The 13,285-nt window shown below is 39.4% G+C and overlaps 1 protein-coding gene across 5 annotated transcripts in view; it reads left to right on the top strand.

The window, feature by feature from the left end:
- chchd3a (coiled-coil-helix-coiled-coil-helix domain containing 3a) overlaps positions 1-13,285 on the top strand; it is a 76,208-nt gene that overhangs the window by 4,607 nt on the left and 58,316 nt on the right. For all 5 annotated transcript variants that reach the window (XM_063500690.1, XM_063500689.1, XM_063500687.1 and 2 more), the window contains one exon: positions 6,120-6,213. In XM_063500690.1, coding sequence (XP_063356760.1) covers positions 6,120-6,213 — 94 coding nt within the window. The remainder of the gene's footprint in view (positions 1-6,119; positions 6,214-13,285) is intronic.

Here is a 13,285-nt window from a genome sequence, read left to right as displayed (position 1 = left end):
CTTCTGGCAATGGCACGTGATGTGCCGTCCTGGAGGAGTTGGACTTCCTGTGCAACTTCTGTAGGGTCCATGTATCTTCTCATGATACCAGTAGTGAAACAGACTCTTACCAAATGCAAAACTAGTGATAAAATAGCCAGAAAAGATGAGGAGGGAAAAAATGTCAGTGGCTCCATCTGTAAAAGTATTCCTGTTTTGGGCGTTGGCTCAGTGTTGCCCCTCTGGTGGACTGATTAATAACCCCTTCTGCTACTTAACAGACCAGATCAGAAGTGTAACTGACTTCATGCAATACACTGACGAAAGATTGTACCTTTAATAATTTGAGCATTGTATATTATCTGTAGTCTCGATCAAAGATCACAGTTGAAAGAAAGGTTTCACAAATCTGTAAACAGTTAGATGATCCCTGGTTAACTAGTATTAGTCTAGATATTGTTTTCATCTATAACTGTGAGCTGTAGATGGTTTTGAAGTAAATAATTGTTAATAATCTTAAACTGCGGCTCAATGGAGAAAGGCTTTCATCAATAAACTACTTAATTTGCAAACCTGAAACTTTAAAGTGGCCCCTCTAAAGTCGTTGTAGTAATTAAATGATCAATGTAATTTAAAGAAAAAGGCAGTTAGCAAGTCCTGCAGTCCTGAAGTTATTGTTGTCTTCTAATTTTAGAGCCAGTCATGCCTGACTAACAAGTTCCTGCATGTGGATTTTGCCTGTAAAACATACAACACTGATGTGCTTTCTACTGTTCTTTTGTAGAGTTGTGCTGCTTTTGTACCATCTCACTCTGTTTCTTCTAGGCTCAGCCTATGATGTTGAAATCGGGGCTCTGTAGGTACAAAACCATCTGTTGCAGAAGATAGGCTGCAGATAGTGTCGTTATTTATGATGCTAGCAGGATGTTTTCGTTCTTTATCGTGGTGCAGAATGAATTTGGAATTGATCAGATGCTTCTCTGATGTTACTACATAACAAGGACAAAGTTAAACTTCTTTAGTACACTCGAGAGTTCCAGCACAATCCGAAAGTTTCCCGCAGTGCTGCATGTTCCAAGCAGCTTCCACATTGTTAGTCCAGGCTTTGATTCCCGTCAGCCTGAAGTCACAGAAAATGATTTGGAAAAGAGCGGGAATAGTGCATTTTCTTTTATTTTTATTATCAAGATGAATAAAGTTATAACTCCATTGTTTGCTCTAATTAGTTTTTAGATTGAAAGATACATAAAACAATAACTTACTTAACTTGTATGAAGCGTTGCTGTTATGATAAACTGTCTACTGTTTTCAGAGTGGTCACCTGTCTGTTCTGGGACATTAATTTATCATTTCTGATGTCTTTCCATTTCCTTTCATTGCTCATTAAGTCTATAAATACTAATGTGAAGTCTGATAAGAAGCACAGATCTCTTGGGACCGATAAAATATAGTCCTTATGCACACAGTGCAAAATAGTGTTTGTTTTGGCTGTATTAACATTTTTTTAATCAATGTATGTGGCTGCCTCCTGCAGGGCGTATTAGTCACACAACAGCAATGTGCGTCGACCTCTTTGCAAGGTCACCACGAGGTACCGAGTTTACAGAAGTATTAAAAGAGTCGAGAGGGAAAAAAAAAAAAAGCTAACTTGGGATGATTGATCAGGCACGCTCTTTTTAAGGAATAAGAAAAAAAACAGTGTGATGAATGTGAATCTTGTTAAAAATGTTGCAAAGTTCAGCCCAATCCTCAAAGGGTGTGACCTTAATGAGGCGGACATTGATTATGTGCGTCCACGAGAGTTGGGTATCGAGTGAAGCGCTCAGCAGGTCGGCTGTCTCTAAATCATGGCCTGAGTCAGTATGTGTGCGCTGATTACACTGTAGTCAAGGTTGAACCTCCTACACCTTCTCCATTGTGCTATAAATATTCATGTGCCAGAGCCCACACACTGCTCTGGACTAATAGCCTGCTTAAAGATATCTCCCAGGTGAGGCAAGGAGAATTTGGTTTGGGGGGGGGGGGGGGGGATTACCGTATACGTTTGTGCATAAATGTTATGTTTTTCTTGTTGTCTCTTAAAAACGATCACTTAGATTGTGTTTCATTGCACAAGATTTTGTTAACAGGAGTAAAAGAGAAAATCAGATGATCCGACTTTCACCTGATTGCCGGGGCTGCTAGTTTCCTCTCCGCATTTTCTTTTCTCCTCCTCCTTTTTCCCTATTTGTATATAGTGAAAGGTGCACAGTGATTCGACTAAGCGTGAGGTAGAAACGTGAGGAAGTGGTAATGTTACAGATTATGCCCTCCACGCGGGTCCTGGGGTTAATGAAACTTCTGATGAGAAACGCAATTTGCCTTCGTCTATTATCTCCACTGCCAATAGCCCCGCGCTCCACCGCCTCGCCTCGTCCTCTTTCGGTTTTTCCACAGGGTTTAGTGATTGGTGGAAATGGGAAGGAGGGGGACACGTCTAAAAAGATGATGAGTTTTTAATCTTTTTAACATTTACATGTCCTACTCAGGATTGACACGGGCTCTGTCGATTTGGAATTGTCTCTGACCCCAGCCAGCCTCCCTCAAGGACCCCAGACAGTGTTTATCATATCAGAACCTGTTCTCCTGCCGACCCCGCTAGCAATCTGAAGCTTCTTTCTGTAGGGCTGGAGAGGATGTGGTGATAAATGAGGAGTTGCTTAAGAATGCCTGAACTTGGAGGACTTTTAAAATCTTCATAGTGTGCTACTACAGGGTATATATATTCAGTATAAATGTAAGATATTCTAAAGGGCAGTTGATGCTGAAACGGAAGCTTTACCTTTAAAGTTCATAAAGACAGGGCATGACCTGCGACTTTAGCTGCCAGTTTTGATATCCAGTCAAATCCAGCCGGTAGTAAGGCAAAGATTTATTTATTTATTTTTTACTTGGATAGATTTCTATCAGCTAGATAATAATTAAAAGCTGTGTGGGTGATTGTGGGATAAAGTGCTTTGAGTGTTCACAAGGATAGACATGTTTTAAATTAAGTATTAAAATAAAGTATTTCGCATTGTTGACTCGCTGTTTTAATACAAGAGGAATCCCCATAGGTGATTTAAGAAGATAATAAAACGCTTGCATTTTAGGTATGATGGTGTCCTGTATCCAATCAATATACAGGGAGTGTTTCTTATTTATTTTTATTTGTTTAGATGCTCAGATATTTACAGTGCTGTGCAAAAGTCTACAGCCTGTACTATGGCTGTCAAGCTGTGTTATCGTTGGCATTTTCTGTAGTTCAGCTAAAGGAATGGGAACAGATGATGTGTTTTTTGTGACAGGCTGCTAAGTGCCTAAAGATACCATTTAAAATGAATTCTTTGCGAAGTTGTCTGTTACGTGCGGGCACAGCACTGGTTCATTCCTCGAGTTAGATACTTTTCCTATGCTCGAATGATTCATAGGTCAGATTTAAATGGTTTAACAAACAAAAAAAAATCATTCCTGTGAAAACGGTCACTTTACCGTGTAGAGTATATTTGTTTTTTTCTTTTGTTCTGTTTCATTAAAATAAATCAGCTCCTGAAAACATTGTCATGTGAAGATTCTCTGTGGGTTCATCATATTTAATCAGTTATTTGGTTTGTTGTTGACAGAAAAATATTGAGCAGGTCATCGAGCTTTAAGGTATAAACTGTTGATTTCTGTTAGGATTCAGAGTCACAGAGTAACTGTCTACAGTCTGCAAAGTCAAAGATGACAAACTATGCGGTCATCTTTGTTGACCACATCACAGCATTAAGGTAATCAGAATGAATGGCTAGGCTGACATTACAGTAAATATGATATTGATGAGAAATATTAATATTGATCGCTGAGTTGCTGGTCTCTCGTAGTCAGTAATTTCCCATGTAACTCGAGTGTACATTTCCATTTTCACAGGATTTTTTGTGGGTAATCTGAATCTATTTCATAATAAATCAGAACATCACATCATATTTCGCACCGTATTTTAATACCTATCATAAAACATAATTAATACGTGTTACTTGGCAAGCCTGTGGCAGAGCCTCTGTGAGGATTTCAGACCTACAGGTTTGTCTCTCCTCTGCTGCTCTTAACAGAGTTGTAATTAGACTCTCCTCCGCAGTGAGATCAATGGTGCTTCTGAGTGCAGTCAAACATGATGGATATTACTTTCTCACACTGTGGACAGTAGGTGACAGAAGCCTCTGCCTTTAAAGATATGCTATGCAGCACAAAAGTTGTCAACTGTCAGTCACCGCCTTTGTTTGTTCTCGTGTTTCTTCTGAAGCCCTGTCAAACTGAACCTCGCTCTATGTGACTCTTATTCATTCGCTTTACTGTAAGTAAAGAGGAACCCTCTAAAAGTAAAGAGATGGCCCATGTAGTCACAGTTTGAGCTCATGTTATATGTTGTTTTCTGCAGAGAAGACAAGTGTATGGATGTTAGAAATCAGAGGATCGTTCAACTTCTGGTTTGTGTGTTTTTTAAGTAGGTAAATTAGTACGAAACTGCTGAAGTACCGAAATTAGATTTCAGTATTCATGGCACGAGTTGCATGAACTACAGTAATATCTTTGTACAGTATCAGTATCATGACCTTATTTTTGTCTTTACATCGAAGCACGGATAACAACATTGTTTCACACACAAGTTTAAACTGGGAAGCAGAGGTTTGGCTGAGTGACATTTAAAACATTTAATTACTCTGTTGTATTTTAATCTGGAATTGTGGCTTTTAAACAGAACAATGTAAGTCGTGATGGGCTTAAATTTAAATCCTAAGCATATGTTATTTTAAAAAAATTAATTAAAATTCACATTGAAGTGAATAAGGCAATTTGAGGAATTGTTGGCATTCTAATGCTTAAGCTATATTCCAGATATTGAAAGGGAATGATTAAGGAATCCAGTTGCTGCTAAATCCATATGTTGGACAGATCAGAAATAATGATTATAATAATGACCTCAAAACATGGCAGCTTTTTAAAATGTAAGATTTGTTTAAGACTTTTTTTTTTCTGCTTGTTTCACTATCCCAAGATGGCAAATGCAGAACGGCTGGGTATATTTCTGCTCTTATTGTTTTCTCCTAGTGTTAATCTGATTAATCTGGAATCAAGTTTGTGTTTCCTGTTGTTACCACATGTTTTCAGGTAATAATAGACTCTGACAATAGGGATTATGCTATCTAACTAATGCGTTGTGAGAGTAATCTTGACAGACTCAGACACCCCCCCGCCCTTCTATCTCTGCAGTGGTGCAGCACACTGCATGGTGCTTCTGTCTTCAGAGCACGTTTTGGCCTGGTCGCTGGCTGGCATCTTTACTTTCATGCTTAATTACCTGCCAAGATAAACCGCCGAGGACATGGAGTCATACACGTATGATGTCCATGACATGAATATATGCAGACGGGGTGGCATGGCGCGAGTGTATACACTGCTTTGTATGTGTTTAAGCCATATGTGTGCTTTCATTTTGTTGGCTTAAGTTTGTTTTGTGACTGTTTTTGACACCAACTACACATACAGACTGTAGGGACCAAGCTTTCTGTGCCAAGTCGCTGCACTCGGTAAACACTCTGTAATAGAGCTGAAATTGTGTCTCGACTGACAAAAATAAAAGTGTCGAGAACTACTTTATTTAAAAATAATAGTTTTAGCCACTTTATCACAGGGTTTCAATGTATTTTTTATTTATTTTTTGGTCTGTATCCTATCATTTTGGACTTTTTGTTTGCAACCACAAGACATTTGTAGACTTAATCTTTACGGTGAGAAATTATAGTCTTTAATTTTTCATTAGCATAACATCTGTCTTCATTTCTAACATTTTGAAACCAGATGATTAATTCATTCATCAAGCAGATTAGTCAGTAATGAAAATAATCATTAGTTGCAGCCCTGCCCGACAACAGTTTTTTGTCTTTAAGCAATTTAGCAACAAACTACTCCACTTAGACAAAACACAGCGTACATGCACTGAATCATTACTGGTTAAATGTTGAATCTGAACTGCACATTTACTGATTGGTGCAGCTTTTCATGTCCACAAACAGCAGCTGTTTACTTAGATCTCTTATCTTTAACTCGCTTTCTTTGTCTCCTTTTTCTCTTTTTCTGTCAAGCCGATGAGGAGGCCCTGAGGAAGAAGATCGCTGATGAGCTGTATAAAGACTTGAAGCAAGAGAGGGCCAAGGTAGAGCAAGAGCTGCAAGCCTGGTGAGATTAAAGCACAGAAATATGGGAAATTAGTCTTTTTTGCTGCCTTATTTTTGATTGATTGCTGAAATTAAGATTCTTGTTTTTCCTTAAAGTCAGAATTTTGGATGTTCCCTGTGTGTTGGGTATTTTGTCTATTCCCCTCCACCCACCACCACCACCTTCTTCTCCTTGTGGGCCATGACAGCTGGAGTTAAGCTACTGCAGTAGTGTCAATTTCTCTTCCAGGTTTTTATAAGAAAGCTCAGACATTTTCAGATGTAACCATTTTTCACTTTCATTAATAGTCAAAAAGGTCAGCACCAGTCTTTCCGTTCCCCGCTGTTTCCAATTTACCTCTCTTCCGAAGTGCATCAGCACTTTTTTTCCCCTCCCTGTGTTTCTCCCCTTCTCTCATTCTCTTCTGATCAATTAATCATGTCTGAGAAAGGGGGGCGCTATCCTGAGATAATTTCCTGGGTGTTGAGTGGGTGATTCATTAGCCCTTCCTGATGAAGAAATGCACTCTTCATGTGAGGGGCACATTCCAGTCTCCATCTCTCACACTCCTCTTCTCCACCCTCCTTTTATTCCTTCCCTCCTCATCTATCCTTTTCTTTTTCCCCCTAAAGTAGCAGGTGTACATACCATAATGTTGGATAATCGAGTTGCTCCCTTTCTTTAATGGGCCTGGATGATGTTGAATGAACAACTGTGATGAGGCTCTAAACACGCTCTTGTACGGTATTGGGGGGGGGTTGGGCAAATCTTTCTGAACACGAGGAGGTAGGTAGTGTTAGCCTGGTGATTAGCCTCATTTTTTGAGGCTTATTCGAGATGAGAGTGAAATTAACAAGTGGTTTTGGGAAATCATTTGTCTATTGATTTTCTTTTTCTTTTTCTGGTCATTTTTTATGTAACTGCTTCCTGAAGCTCACTTATTGATGTCTGTTCACAGGAGTAAGTGCCTAAAAATTACGCCCTCCTAGCAATTAACTGAAATCATAGTTGGCTTTCAAGTCCTCAATTCTTGTTTGTGCTTGGCATGGGCTGGATTTTCTTTAGAAGTCTTAACTGAACTGGAATGGTAAACAAACAGTTAGCCTCGTGTTACTTGCATGTGTGCGTGTGGGTGTCTAGATGCAAATTCAGATCAGTGTTTAATGTGGCCTTTTTTGCCATTTGCTTTTTCTTGGGTCCGTTATTTGCTCATTATTTCTGTCCATTTGTATTACTGTCTATTCATGTTCCTAGTTAGCAGCTGGCAGGCAATAATACATGGAACAGCTTTTAAGGGTATTCTGGGCTTTGAAGAGAGCTTTTAAAGGGAGAACTGGCTAAACAGTTAGTTCAGATTTCACAGGGATTATGTAGCATCTGATTCAAGCCTAGTGAAATCACATCCTGTTACATATTTACTCTACTTATTTGTGGCATTGGTGTCTGACCGTCCCTTTTTGACTCATCAGACAAGGGGACAGGTAGAAGAATAATCAACACACTAAGCACATTTTTAACTGGGTGCTGTAATAAATTGCCTTTAGGTTGTGACAGTTCAGAGACTGAATCTGCAGGGGAAACGGTCTTGAGTCATGGGCTTGGCCCCTCTGTTAAACTGTAACACAGACAGCAGAGGACAGAAGCGGTGCACCTGCGAAAGCCAAAAGTAAAATACAGTAGAGGCTCTTGCTTTTTATTAAAAGACTGTTCTGGTGCAAGCATTTTTTTAACTGCAGTGTGTTGGGTAACCTTCAGCAGCCTTCAGAGCTGTACTCACCAAATGGAAAATCTACCTTCATTTGGTGCACGGTGGTTGTTAATTTTAGAGCCTTTCTGACACCAAATGTTTCCTAGTGTAATCGGATTATAAAAGCAGTGTTTAAAAGGCAAGACTAACTGCAGCCAGTGGGGTTTGCAATGGAAAACAAATTTTCTAATTAAAAGGAGCCAGTTGAGGTGGTTCAGACAGCTGGCTAGGTTTACCTCTTGGGCATATCCTAGGTAAGATGTTTTGGGCATGTCTTACCAGGAGGAGGCCCAAGGGCAGATTGGGATACACAGGAGAGGTTATATCTCTTGGGTGGCTTGGGAACGCTTTGGTGTCCTCCTGGAACAGCTGGAAAAAGTGGCTGGGGAGAGGGAGGTCTGGGCATCTCTGCTTCGACCGTCATCCGCCATTGGCGTTACGGTTGTAGATTGTGATGAACTTTCTTTCTTTCCTTTGTTTTGAATTAACATAAAGTCATAATAACAGCACCTTCTCTACTCTAAATACATATACATGTTTATCGTTGCTGGTATATCTCCTGACCTGCCTCAGGGCATTTGTTCTTTATCAGTTCAATGAAATAAGCTACATGAACAGTGGAAGTTAAAAGCATATTTCAGGCCTGCTTACAGAGCAAATGTGTGCATCCAAAGTTAGTGAGGGTGGTCTCGACCTGTGCAGATCCCAGTGGAAAAACCTGGAAACTATTCTAATAAATGTCAAACCACATCTTTATTGATACATACTGAGGTGTCAAAACTACTCATTGAAGGTAGAGGGGAAATTGTCAGATGTCATCTTTATGGGCAGAATAGTTAAAATATTACATTAAAAGAAACAGACAGTACTTTCTTCTCTGTGCTTAACGCCATACTTAAAGATTAAAAATGGCTTCCTCTCCTTTTTGTTAACATAAATTAACTTTGCTGGACATAAATAGATGAGCGGAACACATAGTCTTTTTTCCCCTCATCTGGGTTGTCAAATCATGACTAATTTGCTGTAATATTTCACCCTCTTACAGTGCAGATGTGCAGATAGTAACTACTTTACAGGTAGTATTATATTGTTAAAAGCAAACAAGGCATAGTGAAGGTGGTCACTGCTGGATTGAAAGACACAGCAAGGACTCTGTAATTGTTTTCTTTTTTCCTCCTCTGGAAAAATTAGACTAACAGGTAAAGTTGTTTTTTTTGGTGTGAAAGTGTATCAAAGCGAGGCCAGCAGGACTGCTCGTTATCTCACTGCTCACTATTTAAAGAATCCTGCAGTGAAACTGCTGCACCGCATGAATACAGAAAAATGTAACAATATTTGAGGAAAACGGATTTACACAAGATGCGTGATCCCAAAACGTCAAGGTCATATTCAATGCAAATAGTCGGTCAGGATGCCAGCAGAGTCGGATTTTATTCATATGATCTAATTAATTATAAGTCTTACAGATTCATTCAGGATTGAAAAAAACAAAAGCCTTGATGAATTGGCCTTTTTCCTATGATAGCTACTTTTTGGTTACTCTCCTATTTCTCTCATTTATTTAATATTGTTTCTATTCTGCGTGGTATCACTGTTCAGGCAGACAGTTCCTGGGATATTCGAGGATCGGCGGTGTTTAGATTAGGCAGTATTTCTTGTGCTTGGCTCCGGGGCCGTAAATGAACTCCGGAGATCTGGCTTTGCATGTTTTGCTCTGGTAGGAGTGAAGGAAGAGCTCTGAGTTCTGAGTTCATTTAGGTGCAGCCTAAACTGATTTGTTGCAAGGAGCGGGTGCAGGGAGAAGATTTGCCTCTGCCGTTTCTCTGTGAGGCATCAGAGCAGAACGACTCAGAGAAAAGGATGAGAGAAGGAGGGATGAGGGTAAGAGAACTCTTACACCAACCTGACTCTGCTCTGTAACGCTCTGCATCACTGTTTGATCCAGTTCTTCTTCTCTCTGTTATTTTTCTCAAGTTTTCCTCCCCGTTGCCATTCTTATACTTGCACTTTAGTCTTCCTCTGTCTTTCTTTCTTTTTTCATTATCTCCTGTATCCTTTTTATTTATATCAAACTCCCAATACAATTCCCCCACCCCACCCTCTCACATTCACCATCAACCCTCTCACTGCCACCCTCCCCATGCATCAAATGCATGTGTTTGAATCTCCAACTCTAACACTCAGAGGTTAGTTGTTATAAAACTTCTTCGCATTATTTCAACATGTAGTCAAGCAGCCTGTGTTGGCTTGTGCAATGTAATTGCATGTCAGACTTTTGAGTGAGAACACTGACCTTCTCTCCGAGCTTCCGTCTTCCCACCCTGTTAACCATGCTGTCTATTAAATTCTTTATTGCTCCCAGATCAGACGCAGACGGTCTATCCTACAGATTCTAACATTTTGTTTATTTTTATCTTTTAACTTTTATCTTCACATCACAGACATATGCTGAAACACACACACACAAAGCTGGCACAACTTTCAAAAGACTTGTGTTGTGAGGTTATTTAAAAACAAACAAACAAAGGTCCTGAATTTGACGTGATTTAGCCCGCATTGTTTCTGCACAGTAATTATATCCCAAATTGCATCTGGATCGACGACATTACTAGTCTGAATGCATTATGTACTGTTTCATCTTTATCACATTCTGTGAGTACTGTGATGTAGCAACTTTGTACTACTGTCACACCCACAGTAGTAATAATAACAATAGAGATGATGAGAATAAAAGTGGTTTTCCTAATATTAGTAATCATGTATTTTGTTTAGCCCTTTTAAACAGAGCTCAAAAAGACCTGTACAAGCATACAAACGGAATAAAAACAGTACCGATAATGAACGACTGTACGCCCACGCCACATGCATCCAAATAATCAAACAGCTGCTAAGTTGATACTTTGAATCTAGCCATCCCTGACACTATAACTATCACCAGGAACTACCTGTATTATGACAAAAATAATATGGCTGGAATACCAATAATAATACCCTAAATGGACCTGTTATGCTCTGTTCCAACTCCATGTTTTAGTTTGTGCACTGTGCTAAAGTAGCTGTTTTACAGTCATGTGGATAAAGCTTTAGTTGTGAAAAACTATGTACACCTATTAGTTCAGTTGCTTGTACACTAGAATGACATTTAGTAAGAATAACTTGAAGTAATAGTTTGTCTGTATGATTTTTATCAGGCTCCAACATCACTGTGGAAGTATGATTGGCACAGCATTTCAGTTTTCAGTGCTGAACTTCAGTTCATTGTAACACCTTGATTTTTTTTTTCTTTTTCAGCCATTCTGTTGGAGATCATTGTGCTATTGCATGACCTAGTTTGGCCCAAGCTTTAGTTCTCATACAAATGGCCTCACATTTGACTCTTGAATACTTTGGTATACAGAGGAATTCATGCTTGAGTTAATAACTTAAAAGGTGCCCAGGTACTGAGGTTGCAAAACTTTTTTTTTTTTCACAGCTTTTCTGCGCATTGAAAGAGAAATTGCACACTTGATGCTCCAGACCAGTAAAATGATAAAAGGTCTGCCTTTATAGAAGTGGTCAAACTTGCTTTATCACTCACTTTATCGTGCATTTGCTTAGCAGTACCTGAATGGCACTTGCACTCTTAATCAGAAAGGGTGTGCTTAGTTTTTCCCAGAAAAACATCCAGTCCTACTGCAGTCCTTGGGTCTTCTTTGCTCACAACCACAGCCCTGTGTCTGAGATGACCGCAAAACTGGCATCATGCGGAGCCAATAGTTGAAAGAAACTGTTTGAAACTAAGTATTTAGAGCAAACCTGAACTAGCACTTATTGGGAAACGTGCAGGTTAACAAGTGTCATTAAATCAACCAATCTTGTAAGGTACTGATGCTGATTTTTTTTTAGTGAACTTTGATATCATATGTATTTCTGTATGTATGGCTGCCACTTTGATTAGGCCTCTCTCATAAATTGTAAAGAATTAAGTGTCTGTGAAACTTCTCGGTAAAATAAACTTCCCGGTAAAGTAGAACTCAAAAATAGTACTGCCAATGTAACTGTTCTAAACATGTGTGAAACCTGGAAACACCTTGCAACAGTCCTTCCCTGCCCTGCCAAACAACCAAACCAAATCAGCAGCTAGGTGGCAACTACACTTGAGCACTGAACCCTATACTGGAAATTCCTCGATAATTGCAGGGAGCATCTTCGAAACAATCTGTTCGCATCCCTGATAACTACTCTGACACCGAGAGCTTATAGGGCAGCACCAGCTGTAAGTAAGCACCCTTACAGTTCTTTTGTTAAATAAATTCAACATGTCTTTCTCAGCATATCTGTATATGTGTGTGTGATGCAGTTATTTCAGTCTTTCATTTTCTGCATGATGAGATCTTTTCTATAGAGCGCTTTCTTTCAAATGATGCCTCTTGTAAAATTAATCATATTATTGCGAAGCTAATCCTATCGCCAGTTTATTAGGCCAGTACCAATGCCATTGAACTGTAAAACAACAACAACAAAAATCAGACATCTGGATTTCTTAGTATGGAAGCATACTGCTGATGTATTTGGTTATTTTTATTGAGTCTGTCCACTCTAGCAGCAAATCTAATATCTGTAGAATCGGTTTTAGGGAGTTTGGTTGTTAAAATGTCATTTCTAATATCATCCCAGTCTTTTAGCTACATAAGACACTCCTGCACAGAATGATAAGCATCAGACCTCTGAACTTATTCTGTTCAGTTGGGAGTTGGAGCTCCGTGTACTTTGTCTGATAGGAGAAGAAATCAGGTGAAAATGAAAGTGTTAGCTACTGATGAGGCTTGATTGTAGCCCCTAAGACTTTTGCGATTGTGTCTTTATAGTTTTGGGTAAAGTAAGAGTGGGATAAGGCTTTTATGTTCTTTCTGCTGTTTTCTGCATTAAACCTCCCACGAAACTGATTGTCAGGGTAAGCATTTATATGTAACTCTGCTACAGTGTTTGATAGCACCCACTGTCAGGTGCGGTGTATGTGCGCGTTTGTGTGTGTCAGAGCGAGTGCATAGCTCTATAAAATATTCATAGCCAGCGTTCTGCGACATTATTCCTTACATCAATATTGCATCGGGCCTTTAAATGCTTTTGTTTCAAGGCACTTGGGTTGAGCTTGCACTGCTATGCAGGCCTGTCAGAATCCAATACTGTATTGAGACACATCTTGTGCAGATGACAGGTAGACAACAGGAAGGATTAATGGGTGAAGAGCTGAGGAGAGAGAAGGATGATGACTAATGTTGAGTTAACAGGAGGCATGGATTTAAACTTTCCATTGTTTTGATATTTGCATAAAGGTAATGATATTTAGATGCAAAGTGCTGGATA

The sequence above is a fragment of the Pelmatolapia mariae genome, linkage group LG17 (genome assembly GCF_036321145.2).
Source record: "Pelmatolapia mariae isolate MD_Pm_ZW linkage group LG17, Pm_UMD_F_2, whole genome shotgun sequence".
Taxonomy (NCBI): Eukaryota; Metazoa; Chordata; class Actinopteri; order Cichliformes; family Cichlidae; genus Pelmatolapia; species Pelmatolapia mariae.
Note: the sequence above shows the minus strand (reverse complement) of the source record. Positions and strands in the feature narration are given on the sequence as shown.